General features: G+C 36.2%; 1 protein-coding gene across 1 annotated transcript; it reads right to left on the reverse strand.

Annotated features, from left to right (window-relative positions):
- Positions 1 to 12343: 12343 nt before the first annotated feature.
- Positions 12344 to 14984, reverse strand: LOC109073045 (gastrula zinc finger protein XlCGF8.2DB-like). The gene has a single exon (XM_042722523.1). The coding sequence runs from the start codon at positions 14859 to 14861 to the stop codon at positions 14259 to 14261; it is 603 nt and encodes a 200-aa protein (XP_042578457.1). The 5' UTR covers positions 14862 to 14984; the 3' UTR covers positions 12344 to 14258.
- Between the last annotated feature and the right edge of the window lie 2961 nt (positions 14985 to 17945).

A 17945-nucleotide genomic window follows, 5' to 3' on the forward strand; every position in this document is an offset into this window, starting at 1 on the left:
TATACGGCTGTGTTGACCTTGGACCTCAGAAAACATAGTGGACCAACACCAGCAGATGACATGGCACCCCAAACCATCACTGACTGTGGAAACTTTACACTGGACCTCAAGCCAACATGGATTGTGTGCCTCTCCTCTCTTCCTCCAGACTCTGGGACCCTGATTTCCAAAGGAAATGCAAAATTTACTTTCATCAGAGAACATAACTTTGGACCACTCAGCAGCAGCCCACTCCTTTTTGTCTTTAGCCCAGGCGAGATGCTTCTGATGCTGTCTGTTGTTCAAGAATGGCTTGACACAAGGAATGCGACAGCTGAAACCCACGTCTTGCATACGTCTGTCCGTAGTGGTTCTTGAAGCACTGACTCCAGCTGCAGTCCACTCTTTGTGAATCTCCCCCACATTTTTTTGAATGGGTTTTGTTTCACAATCCTCTCCAGGGTGCGGTTATCCCTATTGCTTGTACACTTTTGTTTCTACCGCATCTTTTCCTTCCCTTCGCCTCTCTATTAATGTGCTTGGAACACGGAGCTCTGTGCACATCCAGCCTCTTTTGCAATGACCTTTTGTGTCTTGCCCTCCTTGTGCAAGGTGTCAATGGTCGTCTTTTGGACAACTGTCAAATCAGCAGTCTTCCCCATGATTGTGTAGCCTAGAGAACTAGACTGAAGGACCATTTAAATTCCTTTGCAGGTGTTTTGAGTTAATTAGCTGATTAGAGTGTGGCACCAGGTATCTTCAATATTGAACCTTTTCACAATATTCAAATTTTCTGAGATACTGAATTTGGGATTTTCCTTAGTTGTCAGTTATAATCATCAAAATTAACAGAAATAAACATTTTAAATATATCAGTCTGTGTGTAATGAATGAATAAAATATACAAGTTTCACTTTTTGAATGGAATTAGTGAAATCAACTTTTTGATGATATTCTAATTATATGACCAGCCCCTGTACACATTCACTGACCTGTCCACCAGAATGTACCAAGGAAGAAATCACTTGACTACAACCCAAAACACAGTGATCACTGAATTGGATAAACCTGTCCCATTCAAAGAACCTACCAGCAGCAGCATGGAAACCATCACACTTCTGCATGTCACATGCCCTCTGGAGAGCTCAAAAATTAAAAAGATAAAGCAGTGCCCCAAATGTCTGTGTGCTCAGCTCAATTTCAAGCCTAAAGAAGAGTTTCACAGGTGCAGTTCATGCAAATTCCTTTGGAAGTCTGACAACTACACAATAAAATGCAATGGTCGACTTACAGTGAAGACCAAAAATGGAGAGATTGATCTCATCATCTCAAACTCCCTCCTGAACAAATTTATTGTATCCAAATGTGAGATCAACAAAATAGATGAGCAGGATGTGGAAGAAATGCTAATTCGATATGATACCTTGCATATCACATACACCTCAGACTTCCACATCACTTCACTTGAAGAACCTGCTGCCCCTCCCAGCAAATGCACAGAGTCATCGAGTGTCCAAACACCTCAACTGCTCCACAAAACACTTGCAGCAGTTCAACATCCCCATCTTCCCAAAAAACTCTAATCAAAGGACAAGACCCCACCTTGCCAGGACAACACACACCTGGCCCTGTCTGTCCAACTCCAGCCAAAAAACCCAAGAAAGGCAAAACTGCTTCATCTACCGCAGCTACTCCTGCTGAAGACGCCGCCTTAGATGACATCGCACATTTATTTGATGACTAGTTTTTCTTTCATGCTGACTACACAAATGTTGGGTCTTCAGTTTCTACAGTTTCAAATTCTTTAAATTAGTATACAGCTAGAAACTAAAAAAAAATTGGGGGGATTATTTTATAAAATAGGTTAAAATGAACAAACTTTCTTGAGCTGTATATTGTTCAGAATTGACCATTTTCTAGCTCAAATTGTGTTTATTTGTTCTACAGTGTAAACAATGTTGCCTGGATATTGTTACAAGGACAACTCACCTGACAAATGTACACCTATACTCATTTACTGACAATAATGTTGTTTATCAATGTCCTAACATACACTTTTAGTTAACCAAGCAGTTACACATGCAACCTTTTCATTTTCTAGCATTTTTGCACAAAAAATATATAACCTATTCATCTTAAATGCTTTGTTTTTGTTCTGTTATGATGTTCACTAACATTATGCGGATGCATATTTTCCATATCTGCTTTCTATTAGTACAATAGATACATAAAATTATGACATTTATTTTCAACAAATTTCTGTGTTAATGAAAAAGACAAAATGTCATTTTTTATACATTTTTTCTTTATTTACATTATTTTACTGTAATGCTTACTGTATACATAGTACTAATAAAGAAACTGTTCATAACTTTAAGTTCTCCAATGTCCTATTACCTTTGATGAAAACAAAATTACTTCAGCTAACATTATTAAACAATCTGCTTTCAAAACTTAACCTCTAAAGCGCTGTAGCATATTTTATATTACTTTACTGATTTTACCATACCTGCATTTAAAAGAATACCCTACTCACATATATTACAATCAATTAATAAAATGTTCTCATTTAAAAGAAAACACCATACATTTTAACACATGGGTGAAATAATATTTTTATTGCATTTTCATACTTGTATGATAAACATAAATTCCAAAAATGACACTTTGATTTTTTCTACTCTTGTTTAAAGCCTGTTATTTAAGATCTATTTGCCACCCCCTACTTCCAGAGAAAATTTATTTTGATTTCACTACGTGGCAGAAAACAGGGAAATTAATTTCTTTATATCATTATTTTTAATTATTGAGATTAAATTGAAGGTAGGTATATTGACCTCTAGGGGGGCCTTTATTTTACCATTTCCACAAGATCAAGCATACGTATTTGAGCCACATACATTGGATAAATGGATAAAAAAAATTAACACAAAAGACTTTAAAGTTTAACACAAAGTGTAGTAATTAATAAATATTATTATATTATAAAATTAATTTCAATGATATCTGTTTACACATCTCTGATTGTAAGTTTTTCAGATGTATTTCAGATGTCACATTATGATGTAATACACGATGACATCTTCGCCCATCAACACTAAAGTGCGTTCCAATTGACAGGGTCCCTACGCAGTGTTCCCTACTCCCTACTCCCTAAGCACGGGATATCCGTTTCAGTGGACTTCACTGACAATAATCGCTAATTTGGATCACCCTGCAACGTCATCAAAGAAAGGAGTGACACAGATTATTATATAACAAATAAATATCGTAATTAATTTCATTTTAACTTGAAATACATAAAATATATGTAGGCTACAATTATGTATCTAAAAATAATCAAAATGTATATTTTTGGACTGTTAACAGATTGTTGTGGTCTAATCGCGTGCACTTTCTTTCCCACACACAGCCTCAAAGTTAACTTTGCTTAAGTAAAGTAAATAAAGGAAAATAAAACATTACACAGCATCTCCTTCTCCGATTTTACTTAGTTTTACCTATTCATACAATACAATATGCAAATGTAACACTCATAGCCATAACCATTCATAAATACTCTTATTTGTATAATAAAACATTTTCAACCCCTTCATTGAAGACCCTTTAAAAAAAAATCTTCCAATGGCTCTGCTTCATCGTTAATTCTGACTGGTGACGCGGTGCACAATGACAGTTGGGTGACTTTCCCTCTACGCTTCCTGTGAATTAATGCATCGATGTTCCCTTATTCCCTATGCCAGCATTTCAGAATTCCAGTCCTCGCGACACCCTGCTCTGAACATTTTCTATGTCTCTCTTATCGTTTCAGACGTTACTTCTGTTCCAACATAACTGCCCTGCAAAGTGGACACCACAAGAAATTCTGCCATTATTCCAGTTCGAAACAAATGTATGTGTTTCCATACAAAGTGCATTGAAGGGTGCGAGACATGAATTTAAATTCTATTTATTTACAGAGGTATATGACGTCACACTTGTCTGTGTGTGAAGACGTTGCGCAGCACAAATCCGTGAATGAATGTTCCGAAGTGAGGTAAACTTCAACACATTCCCCCTGCTCAGGGAATAGGGAGCATAACCACTAGATGGCAGTGAAAGACCACTAATGGGCTCATTAAATGAACAAAAACAGTACTTTTCATTTGTTTGCTTGTACACATTTTAAAATCACGGCAATAACATTTAAAATTGCACTGAATCAAAGATTAACATTTTGTTCAAATATTAGTTTTTACAATTATGTCAGATTATGATTACAATAAAACCTACCATTGACATTCAAACTTAAGAGTATGTGTGTGTGTGTGTTTAATGTCAGTAAGAACGATTAGATAAAACTTTACTGTGATAGGCTATTCCCTGTTACGAATATAGCCATATATGTTTATAACTATATATATTGTATAGGCCTTCATACAAAGCATACTTGTGTTTTCAAGAATGTAACTAAGCTTCTGTTCATCAATATCTGCTCTGGTGTAAATATTTTAAATGTGTTATACCCCATCATTGGTGTTTGCAAGCATCTGAGGTAAAAAAAAAAAGAAAGAAAAGTGTATCAAGTAAGCTGTAAATTGTCCCCTTGGAATTATAAGGTTCTATCTGACATTTTTGTCAAAATCGAGTTATTCACATATTCTTATTCTGTGACAACTAATTTATATTATGTGATAGTCCCAAAATGTACAGAACATTAAAAAATCTTTTTATTTAAATAAACAAAAAAGTTGTATCTATACAGTCGAATGGAATGCAAAAACTTTGAAGCTCAAAATTTCAAAACTACTCGGAATGCAGATAGAACCTTATAATTCCAAGGGGATGAAATATCACTGACAATAAATGTTCTATGTGGTAATTGTGTTCTTTTTTTCCTATAAATTACTAATAGTATCAGTGACCATCACAATAATGTTAATAATGCAGTTTACTCAGGAACCTGGAACACAGCTAAGACCAAGCGAGGCACACACTCCCATCTCTTCAACGTCTCTTCAAAAAAGAATGTCCTTCAGAGCACATAAACAATATACATTTTGGAAATGCCAGGTATGTGATGTTCATTTATATATTTCAACATGACACATGAGCCTGCATTTATTTGATCCAAAATACAGAAAGTTGCATATTGTAAAATATTTTTACTATTTAAAATAACTGCTTTCTATTTGAATATATTTTAAAATTTAATTTATTCCTGTGATCAAAGCTAAATTTTCAGCATCATTACTCCAGTCTTACTCCAAGTGTAACAATATACACTATACCATTTAAAAGCTGGGGGTCAGAATATATAATATATATATATATATATATAAACTTATTTAGCACACAAGTGATGATAAATACAATAATCATGTTAGAAACGATGCTGTTCTTTCAATTAATCAAAAAAAAAAATCATCTCTTTTCAACATTAATTATAATAATAATAATAATAATGTTTTTTTGAGTAACAAATCAGAATATTAGAATGATTTCTGAAAGATTGTGTGACTGGAGTAATGATGCTAAAAATTCAGCTTTGAAAGTCAGCTTTGATCGTTCCTAATAAACTGTTTAACTGCACTCGCAAGTGAATCTCAAGTTATTATGGGGGATAATTAACCTGGCACACACCTGGCTGAAAGGCTCATTATGCAGCTCATTATGTGGGTCTTTGTCTTCTCAGGTGTGAATCACACAAAATATTCATGGTAGTTGATGCCTACTCGCATATGCCCTTTTGAAACAAAAAGTGATTTTCACATCATTTTGAAGCAAAAATTATAGGCTACAAGCTCTAGGTTTGACAGTCTTGAACAAATGTTCTGTATGTGTTTTATGACCTTATTTCAGTGACTTCAAAATTGTAGTTTTTACTAACCATGCATTAACATTGTTTTCTCAAAAACACAATCATGTACATACATGCTATTTACATATTATTGTATTCCAGTTTGTACTGATTACAGTGTTATTAGCCTTTGCCATGTATATGTTTATAAGTAACTGAAAAAGCACAAATATCAGGGCATGTCAAAACTTCTCCAGGCCCCCAAAACCCCCTTAGACCTTAGAGGGCTAAAGTGCTTATACCCCGTTATTATTTGTATATTTTTTCTTCATTACAAATCTTGTTTGTTTTTGTTTTGTATCATTGTTATGCATATGCAAAATGTGAAACTGCAATCTTCTTCGCAGTCTGTAACAACTTAACCTGCTTTGTATCTTTAATTCATGCATAAGCGATTTATTAAAAAATAAGAATATGAGAGTAATTAAAACATGTTTATGACTGCGACAAGAACAAATTATCAATGAGTAGGAGCGCCAGATCATTTTAAAATTGCTAATAGCCTTCAATTTACAGGTTATAACTGTATCTGTCAAGGATGTAGACTTGTGAAGATTTGTTTTAATGCGGATCCCATACTGTAGCATTAACCTAAAATAAATGTGCTCTATTATTGTTCATATTTAAGTGTTTGTTAAAGTATTAATGTGCATGCATGACAGGGAGGTGCCCCTGTGATCACTTGAATTTTTTCCTGATAATGAAATAACGAAAAACTGGGGTGCCTCACATACATGAGAAAAAAAAACAAAATCAAATAAACCAATTCAAAATAAAAAGAAAAAACTCATCAATTATATAAAAAGAAATAATTTATCAACAATCTCCAAAGGCGCGTCCAATAGTCTACTAGACATCTCTGTTAAAGTTTTTAAAGCATTTATATGCGTTTGCATACAATTAAAAGTTTTTGTCTCTCTGGCAGATGCGCATCTCTTTCGGGCAGTTTCTTTGTCTCTTTCTCAGAGGCGCCTCATCTCTCCTGAGAAAAAAAACAAAACCATATTATATTGTATGTAATACTCTGTATGCCGTTGCAAAAATTGCAAAAGCCAAGCCAAACGAGGCATTTGTCCTAAAACAGACACTTTGCCTAAACCTGCTGAGCAAGTTTGAAACGCTCATCAGAAACTCAATATGAAAGAGCAAGAGATTCACACCTTTATGTTAACCCCCCGACGATGAAGTTAACTTCCCCCAAACCCAAACCTCCTCCAGCTGGACTGAATTCATTCATTCACACTACTGGTTGCTCAATGTAAAATGGACATGCTCTATCTAAAAAAAAAAATAGTGTAACATAAACCAGCGAACTGCAAAATACACACATCTGTATTAATCATTTTATATATTATTTTTTTATTTAAAAAAAAAAAAAAAACACCATCCTGAACCTGTGTAGTTGAAATCACTGACTTGCTTCTAGCACTGTTTATTTTTGCTGTAATATATGACTTTTTAGCACAATCTACAGGTGCATCTCTATAAAATAGAATGTCATGGAAAAGGTCATTTATTTCAACAACAAAACTCAAACTTTTAAACTAAATAAATAAAAAAAACAAATACACAAATACTTAAATACTTTGGAACTCTTAATTTCTTTTAATTGTTATGATTTTGGCTCACATTTAACAAAAACCCACCAATTCACTATCTCAACAAATTAGAATATGGTGACATGCCAATCAGCTAATCAACTCAAAACACATGCAAAGGTTTCCTTAGCCTTCAAAATGGTCTCTCAGTTTGCACCACAATACAAAACAATCATGAAGAATACTGATCATACAACAGTTCCTATCCACAAGACAACCACTGACACCCTTCACAAGGAGGGTAAGCCACAAACATTCATTGCCAAAGAAGCTGGCTGTTCACAGAGTGCTGTATCCAAGCATGTTAACAGAAAGTTGAGTGGAGGGGAAAAAGCTTAAAAAAAAAAACACACAAAAAACCAAAAAAAACTTTATATAATGAGGATTGTCAAGCAAAATTGATTCAAGAATTTGAGTGAACTTTACAAGGAATGAACTGAGGCTGGGGTCAAGGCATCAAGAGCCACCACAAACAGACATGTCAAGGAATTTGGCTACAGTTGTTGTATTCCACTTGTTAAGCCACTCCTGAACCACAGACAGTGTCAGAGGCGTCTTACCTGGGCTAAGAAAAAGAAGAACTGGACTGTTGCCCAGTGGTCCAAAGTCCTCTTTTCAGATGAGAGCAAGTTTTGTATTTCATTTGGAAACCAAGGTCCTAGAGTCTGCAGGAAGGGTGGAGAAGCTCATAGCCCAAGCTGCTTTTAGTCCAGTGTTAAGTTTCCACAGTCTGTGATGATTTGGGGTGCGATGTCATCTGCTGGTGTTGGTCCATTGTCTTTTTTGAAAACCAAAGTCACTGCTACCGTTTACCAAAAGTTGGTTAAATGACCATGGTGTTGGTGTGCTTGACTGGCCAGCAAACTCACCAGACCTGAAGCCCAGAGAGAATCTATGGAGTATTGTCAAGAGGAAAATAAGAAACAAGAGACCAAAAAATGCAGATGAGCTGAAGCCACTTTCAAAGAAACCTGGGCTTCCATACCACCTCAGCAATGCCACAAACTGATCACCTCCATGCCACACCAAATTGAGGCAGTAATTAAAGCAAAAGGAGCCCCTACCAAGTACTGAGTACATGTACAGTAAATGAAAATACTTTCCAGAAGGCCAACAATTCACTAAAAATGTTTTTTGTTTTTTATTGGTCTTATGAAGTATTATAATTTGTTGAGATAGTGAATTGGTGGGTTTTTGTTAAATGTGAGCCAAAATCAAACACAATTAAAAGAACCAAAGACTTAAAACTACTTCAGTCTGTGTGCACTGAATTTATTTAATACACAAGATTCACAATTTGAGTTGAATTACTGAAATAAATTAACTTTTCCACGGCATTCTAATTTATTGAGATGCACCTGTATACATTATTGATGTCTTACTGTCATTATAGCCATTCACGGATCCAGTCTTACATGTATTCTGTAGCTTATTGTGAATATAAACCATCAGTTTCGGACACTGCGAAGCTAAACTGCACCTGATTTTAGAGCTTTGCATTTCAGTCCGAGCTCAACGTTTCCCTGTTCACGCAGACGAGACAGCAAGCGCATCCTGGGCTGCATTTCCCAAAAGCTTCATAAGCCTAAGAAGTTCGTAAAAACGATCGTACGACTGATCTTAATATTACGGTCTGTTTCCCAAAAGCATCATAACTTAAGTAGCACTTGAAAATCATCGTAGATCTACGAGTGCTCTGGAGTAAAGTGCATCGTAAGAAGACCAATTTATGCAGTCACCTGCAGAACAATCGGCAGATTGCATCTTTAATTTTATTCAAGTGCAATGTGATTAAAGTACAATAAAATCCTGTAAATTTTTTTTTTTTCCAGAAAAAATAGAAATACACATCTAAATTAAATGACGGAACGAAAAAAAATGAATGAAAGAAATTATTCATAAAATATAAATCAAAATATTACACTTATAGTAAATAACGTCTCTCTCTCTGCATATAAAGTATATTATATTTTATCATGTAAAGTATAATATTACACGTATAATGAAACAATTTAATATAACATAATACAAATATTATATTATATTTATAGCTATTATATCTGAGTTGTCTGGTACACAGCATTTGCTTAACATTTTAATAACAGACTGTGTACTACAATTACGAACCATTCTAAGGTGACATTTCAGCACTTGACAAATGGATAGCGACTCCTAAGTAGCACTTAAAGCACGGCTACGTGCGATTGTGTTAATTGCATTTTTGGAAAACGCACGTGAAACAATAACAAACTATCATAAAATGACTCGTAGAAAACGCTCTTAAGCTCTAAGATCAATCGTTATTGAGAAACGCAGCCCTGTTTGTTTTCTCTATTTTACAAAAGACACAACATTTTGTTGATACTGTGAGTGCATACAAAAATAAGGGTAGACCATTTACAGTTCCGAATAAAGTATTAGTCTTATCTGTACAAGCAAAATTGACGGTGTAGCCTACTTGTTTCCACTGAAGAACAAAATGAAGTGATCGCGCTGGGGCCTCATGCATTAAGCGCGCTTCCTAACAGTGCACTTTTATTTAGGTTAAATGTTTAAGCTAACATTTTACTATGCTTTAAATGTTTAATATCTACAGATTTTATTTTAAGCAAGTCATGCTTATTTGAAAATGCTAAAATGATCAAACATGATCAACTCGGCTGTCTGCTGCTATCCACTTGGTCATCACTTACAACAACAACAACAACTTAAATGTTTGGAACATTTTTGTTAGTTAAATTCTTCTAAATTAATTAATTATGAAACGATAAAAAAAATATATAACTTTGCAACTAAAACAAAAATTACCTATTTTAATGGATGCAACGGCAGCAGTGCAATTAGGAAGCAAAAAAGAGAGAGAAAAGACAGTCGGGCCGAGGACACTGGTAAGCTGTTGGCTAAAGGGTGCTATAGAGCAGAGGTTTGAGGCCCGTTCAGGTCTAAAACAGATTTATGCATTTGGAAATGAATGTTGTGAATCAGGGGGTTGTTTTCTAATTAAATGAGAAAATTCTTAAGATGTATATTGTTGTCTAAATCTTTTTTTTTATTTTTTTTTTACATTTTACAGATTACCCCAATCTCTTGCACGCCCAAACTCTGTATGCTAAACTGTATTATTATCAGTATTTTTATTATTTAAAAAAGTTTCATTATTATTTAAACACATTTTAATTGATACAAAGGTACAATAAAAAGTGATATATTTCTTAATTCAGGGACATAATTTTCGGCATGTCATGGGCTCTGTATATGGGAATAAATGTGTTAAAAAAAGGCCAGATAACATAAGTATGTGTGACCTGCTGACATACACCAGCGAATTAATAAATGTAAGTTTCAAGCCTTTCATAATTAGTGGCATTAATGTGAACGGTCAGCCTTGTACAGAGAGGAACCAATGACCAAGGTCAGGATTTTTCATTCAAAAACTTATGTTGTATTAATGGGCTGTCATTTCAATCTAAGGAAATTGTGTAATTTTAATGGTTTCATAATGACTGTTTAATAATCATAACATGCATTAAGAGCCTTGTATTATTTAATGAGTCTTGTAAAAAAAAATGTTTTTTTATTTTTAAATTTTTGATGCATATTTTAAACAAATGTGCACGCTTTTAATTTTTCATAAATGAAAATAACATTCAAATATGAGCCTTTACTGTTAAATGCAATTGCTGTTATTACTGAATTTCATTAGTCTCAGTTATGATTTATGTGCGGTTGTTTGCGGGAAAGTGAACAAGACATGATAGTTACACATTCATGATTATGGTTAAATTAGAAAAATGACATCTAAGGCCATGTCCACATGTACACGGTATCTTTAAAAACTGAGTTTTTCCTTCCGTTTTTAAAAAAATCTCTCTCCAAATGAAAATGCAAATGACAATCTCAACCGTAAAGCTATGTCATCATCTCTTCTCAGGTGTTCTGGATCCAGACTGGAGCTTGTGTAAATCCCCCTATTAACTGTGTCATCAGTGTGGGTATTGTACCAGACAGTTGCACTTAATATGAAAAACAAGCTCAAATGGAGTTAACAAGGTTTTTGGCTGGCGAATGAGGAGATCTGTTTTGTCTGTCAACAGAATGGCCGCATCTGAGGCAAGTGCATGACATTATATGCTTTCATCAACTTTTTACAGGTTATATAACATTTATTGTTGCTATATGGGCACTTAGTTTTTCTTGTTGTTTAACACACTTGGCCAAAATCTCATGATATAAATGATTAGGCGCTTATACACAGGATCTTAAAACGTACTAAGTATGGCTAGACAAGCAGATAATCTACTCCGGCTCTTGAGACACACAAAAAACATTAGCCTTTGAAGACAGTGTAAAAAAAAAAGAAAACACTGTACTATTAAAACATCAGTTATTTATTTACCCTTGCATTGCAAAAAAAAAAAAAAAAAAAAAAAAATGTGGAGATCTGTCTCCTCCAGGCTGTGCGGGGCACGTCAATCTGAATGGAGACGGGGTGAAGTGACAAGGTTTCACTGAGAGCTTGAGGATCCCAATGGAAGCGTTCTGAAGTTTACTGACAAAGCTCTTTGTAATACATTATTGTGGTTTAAATATTTGTAAAACCCTGTGTTTTAAAATATCATAGTAACAAATTATAATAGAGATATGAAGTTTGGATAATTTTTCCACGCCACACCTGACTGGGCTGGGCGAGAGCATGCTGCCCATTTAAAGAGAGGAGCACGCGTGCCCCCTCAGATTTTTGAACCAAGCTGATTTTGAATGAATCTTACAAAAGACAAAAAAATTGCAGATGAATATTTTCTATATTAAATACAGTTTGAATACAATCACACCAAGGATCGTTCAGTGCGTCATACAAAAATCATAAAAACTCAAATCAGCTATCAAACCCATTAATTTTATTAAGCCAAAATGATAAAAACTGGCTTTAGCTACTGAATTTATTAAGTTTATTACGTTTAAAATCACTATCCAAGATTACGCCCGCATTTTTAATGGATCATTTAAAGTAAGGAAGTAAAGAATCCAATCCCGTGTTAGGAGCCACATGGGTACCATTCAAGCCAAACACAATTTCAGTTTTACTCATTTAAAAAAAAAAAAAAACATCTCAGTTTTAATGCCATTAAGGCAGTCCAACAACAATTTTAAACAGCTGATATCTTTTCATTTCAATGGCATATAAAATTGTATGTCATCTGCATAGCAATGAAACAAAATGTCATACTTCCTTAGAATAGACTCTAGTGGAAGCACATTAAGGGAAAATCACATTGTGCCTAGAATAGATCCCTGAGGGACTCCACAAGGAAGGTGAGATGATGGAGACAAATTCTTCAAGGTGGACAGAAAACTTTCTATCAGACAGATAAGACCTAAACCACTCTAAATCCGAGACATCAGAATGACGTGAATAATGGTGTCAAATGCAGCTGTGGATGTTCTGCCATACTTATGCTTTTAGACCTCAGAGTCTGTGACCATTAAGAGATCATTAAAAACTTTTAAGATCTGTACTGTGAAAGCTTTTAAATAAAAAAAACCTCTCTAAAATGGCATGTGAATCTATGTCAGTATTACAATGCAGGTACTGTGTGTATTTTTATATGTTTGACCTGTTAATTAAGTTACTTATTTTGCCTCATCTTAACCACTACAGCCATGTGGGACCCATCTGAGCGACCCACTTTCAAACTTGTCAACAGCTTCCATGGAGCTCTACGTGGCTTAGATAAAATGGCTTAGTAAAATAAATGACTTTTTATATAATCTGCACTACATAGTGTTAAAAGTAACACTGAAATCAATGTCAAATTAAAGTCATTAAATCTATCAAGATATCATCAGAGGATGATTATTCAAATAAATTCAAACACAGCACTACCAACTTCACTTATTAAACCAGTTTATTTCTTTCATATGGCTACAAAAGTTCTTGAAAAATGAACATGAATACCCTTCATTCCTCCCCTAAATAGTTACTAACTCCTTTTTACTATCACCAGCACTACTTACTAATATTTCTTCATTATATACAGTACTGTGCAAAAGTCTTAGGCACATTAGTATTTTCACCCCAAAAGAGGGTTTTAAGCCAGTTATTTATATCTTTTGCTGTGTCAGTAGAAAATATCAGTTTACATTTTAATAATAATCTAGTGAGATTTTTGAATGCACAAGCAGTCTGACAATAGCCGGTGCTCCACATGGAGACGAGTGCGTGAGTGAGTGCGTGCCACGACTTGGGAAGTCGTGGCGTAGTGGTTAGAGTTTGACTCCTAACCCTAAGGTTGTGGGTTCGAGTCCTGACCAGCAATACCACGACTGAGGTGCCCTTAAGCAAGGCACCGAACCCCCAACTGCTCCCCGGGCACCGCAGCATAAATGGCTGCCCACTGCAGTGTGTGTGCACTTTGGATGGGTTAAATGCAGAGCACGGGTCACCATACTTGGCTGAATGTCACTTCACTTCAGTATGTAAATTGTGCAAACATATTCTATTCATTTGATCGATTTGATTTAAAGATGTGAAAGATCCCATGCATTTACCCATCTATTGACCCTCCCATTGAAAAAATGACAGAAGTGGTCAAAAGTGGACAGAAGAGATGGTGATATGGAGGCTGCCTATTTGTGATGTGATCAAACAAAACACATTTTAAACCCAGGTGTAAACAAACCCAAATCCACTGCTCAGCTATTTTGAATTATATTGGGGTGCTTCTGTGAACCTCAAGTTTGTCTGGTTTCTGCAAGTCTTTCCACAGTGATGGCACAGCAAAGGCTTCTCTCTGGTGTTATTACATGACTCATGTCACACTGATGACATAAATACAGTTTTCTCATATGTGAAAACTCATGTGGGACTTAAGGCCTGTTTTATATCTGAAACTCTTTCCGCAGTGACCACATGTAAACGGCTTCTCTCCAGTGTGAATTCTCATGTGCCTGTTACGGCTTCCTATTCGGTTGAAACTTCTTCCACATTGTTGGCAGGTGAAAGGCTTCTCTCCAGTGTGAATTCTTATGTGGTCATCAAAGTGTCGTATATGATTGAAACTCTTTCCGCACTGAGGGCATGTGTAGGGTTGCTCTCCAGTGTGAATTCTCATGTGGTCTTCAAAGGGTCGTTTTTGACAGAAACTCTTTCCACACTCGGAGCATGTGTAGGGTCTCTCTCTATGAGTTCTCATGTGGACTTCAAGGCTTCCATGTTGATCTAAATTCTTTCCACTCAGAGAACAGGAGTAAGGTTTCTCTCCATTGTGAATTCTCATGTGTCTGTTAAGGCTTCCTTTTTGAGTGAAACTTATTCCACACTGTTGGCAGGTAAAAATGCTCTCTCCAGTGTGAACTGCCATGTGGCAATGAAGGTTTCCTTTTCGGTTGAAACCTCTTCCACACTGTTGGCATTTATAAGGCTTCTCTCCGGTGTGAACACTCATGTGGGCTCCAAGGTTTCCAAGCTGAGAGAAATTCTTTCCACACTGCTGGCATGTGAATGGCTTCTCTCCAGTGTGAATTCTAACGTGTCTTTTAAGGGTTATTCTTTGACTAAAATGCTTTCCACAGTGCACGAATTCAAAATTCTTATCTCTACTAAAAAACATCACACATCTTTTGATACTTTTTGTTTGACTGAAACTCTTTCCACACTGCTGGCAGGTGAAATAACGTCGTCTTCCTGTCTTTTGAGCCCCTTTTCTTGAGGAAGTCTTTTCAGTCAGTGAACAACTAAAAGATTTTTCTCCATTTATGGAATCATGATCTTTCTCCTCCAATTCTTTCATTACTTCACTTTCCTCTGCCATCAGATCTAAGGTAAAAAAAAAAAAATTAATGAATTAAAACAACAGAGACAAAACATTCAAAGATGTAAATTGTCAAAACTAATATACAACTGCATCCTATAACCACTAAGCAACTGCAAGAGGTGTTACATGTAATCTGAGAAACCCTTCTCAATATTGCTAAATCTTCACTTATTAAGGATGTCTCAGAAATTATCAAGCTGGCATTGAAACCCTCTATTTAAGAAAAAAAAAAAAAAACCTTTGACCCAGAAGATCTAATTAATTTGGGACCAAGCGGCAAATGTAGACACTCATTGGTGTTCTTCTTCCGCTCAAGTCTATGAAAGCCTGTTGAACCACTTGAAATAAAGTTGTTAAATTTGACACACAGCTAGAGGTCACAGCAAGTTTGGAGTCTCTAACTCAAACCCTCTAGCGCCACCAACAGTTCAAATTTGCACTCAGATTTATGCTAATAACTTTTGAACCATAGAAGCAAAATTCTTATTTTCTTCTAATTCTTCGGCTCATGCTGAGTCAATGGACAACAAAAAGGCAGTAAGTTTATTGGCTATTATCATGAAAGAAAAACTTGACTTGGTGTGCTTAATGGAAACATGGCATAGACCAGGGATAGACAACTCCAGTCCTGGAGGGCCACTGTCCTGCAGAGTTTAGCTCCAACCCTAATTAAACACACCTGAACAAGGCAATCAGTGTTTTCGGGATTACTAGATAGATACAGGCAGGTGAGATTTTATGAGGGCTGAAGCTAAACTCTCCAGGACCGGAGTTGCCTATCCCTGGCATAGACGGTCAAAAAGACTTGTTTAATGAACTTCCTCCCACTGGCTATGGATTATTTGATTCCCCACGACCCGGTGGAAAGGTATCATTGTGCTGTATAAGAAACTATTCAAAATTAGTCCTGTGGTCATTCCCTATTTTAACTTGCTGGTGTCTAAAAGAGAGTTCTGCCATTAAAATAATTTTAAATGTCTGAAATATTGATGCTAGTTGATAGCTTGATATGAAAACGTGGGAAATGAACAGCAGTGCCGACCAACTTTAAAGGGGTGGTTGATTGAGATCTCACATTTATAACGTTTTTTAACAGGTTCTGCACAACCCTCTTCAATAATATCCTCTGCTTCTCAATTGGGATCAAACTGATTTACAATGTTTTTTACATTCAACCAGATCACATGCCGCTGAGGGGAGGGTGGGACATTAAAGCCCCTTTCACACTGCACGTTGGACCCGGAAAATTGGTGGAACATTGCCGGGTCACCTTCTGTGTGAACACAAACACGTCCCGGGATTGATTCCGGGATTGAACCCGGTTTGGGGACCTAGTAACATTGCCGGGTTCAGTCCCGGAACGAGCGCTGTGTGAACAAAAGCCAGAACAAATGCCATAACGGATGTGTCGTAGTGATGACGTAGTTATCGTGCGACTCTTTGAGTGGGTGTTTTCAATAATACAACCCGGCATTGCCAGAAGAGCTAGTCAGTGTTTTAAACGCAGAGAGTGGTGTTCGTATACAAAAGAAACTAAAATAAAACAAACAGAAAATGTGCGCAAACTGGACAGCAGCAGAGACCACGGAGCTCCTCAGTATCTGTGCAGAAGCTGAGATCGTTCGCCAGCTCAGTGGAACGGTACGTGATGCGGTTGTGTATGAGCAAATAAAAAAAAATGCAACAGTGTGGTTTCTCGAGGGAGAAATCACAGGTCATCAGTAAGCTCAAGTCTTTGAGAAAAAAATTTCACCAAGTGCTGGATCACAACGGAAAGAGCGGCAGCAGAAGATTAGACTGGCCTTTCTATGATTTATGTTACAATATATGGGGAACAAGCCACTCAGCTAACCCAGTAGCGTTACTGGGCAGTATGGCATTGTCTGCGTGTAGGAATGAGGAACATGAGACATCAGCAGAACTTGATAATTCTGCCGTAGTAGCAACTTCTTCTTGCACCTCGGTGTCCACAGTTGCGTCCAGCTCGGAGACCTTCGAAGAAATTTCCAGGGAAAGCAATTCAGGTGAGTTGCATAACTATGCTATTGTGTACCTTGCTGGACAAATTGTACTTTGTCTGCCATGTACTACATGATTACCTCGGGTTATTAAACCACATTGTTTTGTCCTTTTCAGAATCCCCTCAACCACCCCCTGCTAAAAAAGCCAGAAAACGCCAGTCCAGGACTGATTTAATTGTGAAAGAGGTGAAGGACCTCTTTTTTGAAATGGACCGAGACTTTGAGGAGAGGGAACGTGTCCGTTTGGCAGAGCAGAGGGAGTATGAAAACCGACTGAGGAGGGAGGCGAGTCAGGCAAGGGAGGAAGAGCTGGCAAAGCTGCGCGAGCTACAAGACACCCAAAATCGTTTTTTGAGGGAAATTCTAAGTCGTATGCTAGCTCCAGCACCCACGCCTTATTATGTGGCTGCTCGTCATGCCCGTTTTCAACAACAAAGCACATCAGACAACACAGAAAACTGCTTGTTCAACTCGTTGTCATCATCACAGCTCGAGTAGGATCGTGTTAAAAGAGTTAATTGTTATTGTATAGCAATCACAGAAGAATTTATAGTACTGCAGTTATAGCATTTATATAAAAACTACATTTTTATACAACAAATTACAAAATATTTATACAGGTCCTTCTCAAAAAATTAGCATATTGTGAAAAAGTTCATTATTTTCCATAATGTAATGATAAAAATTTAACTTT

The sequence above is a fragment of the Cyprinus carpio genome, chromosome B4, assembly GCF_018340385.1.
Source record: "Cyprinus carpio isolate SPL01 chromosome B4, ASM1834038v1, whole genome shotgun sequence".
Classification (NCBI taxonomy): Eukaryota; Metazoa; Chordata; class Actinopteri; order Cypriniformes; family Cyprinidae; genus Cyprinus; species Cyprinus carpio.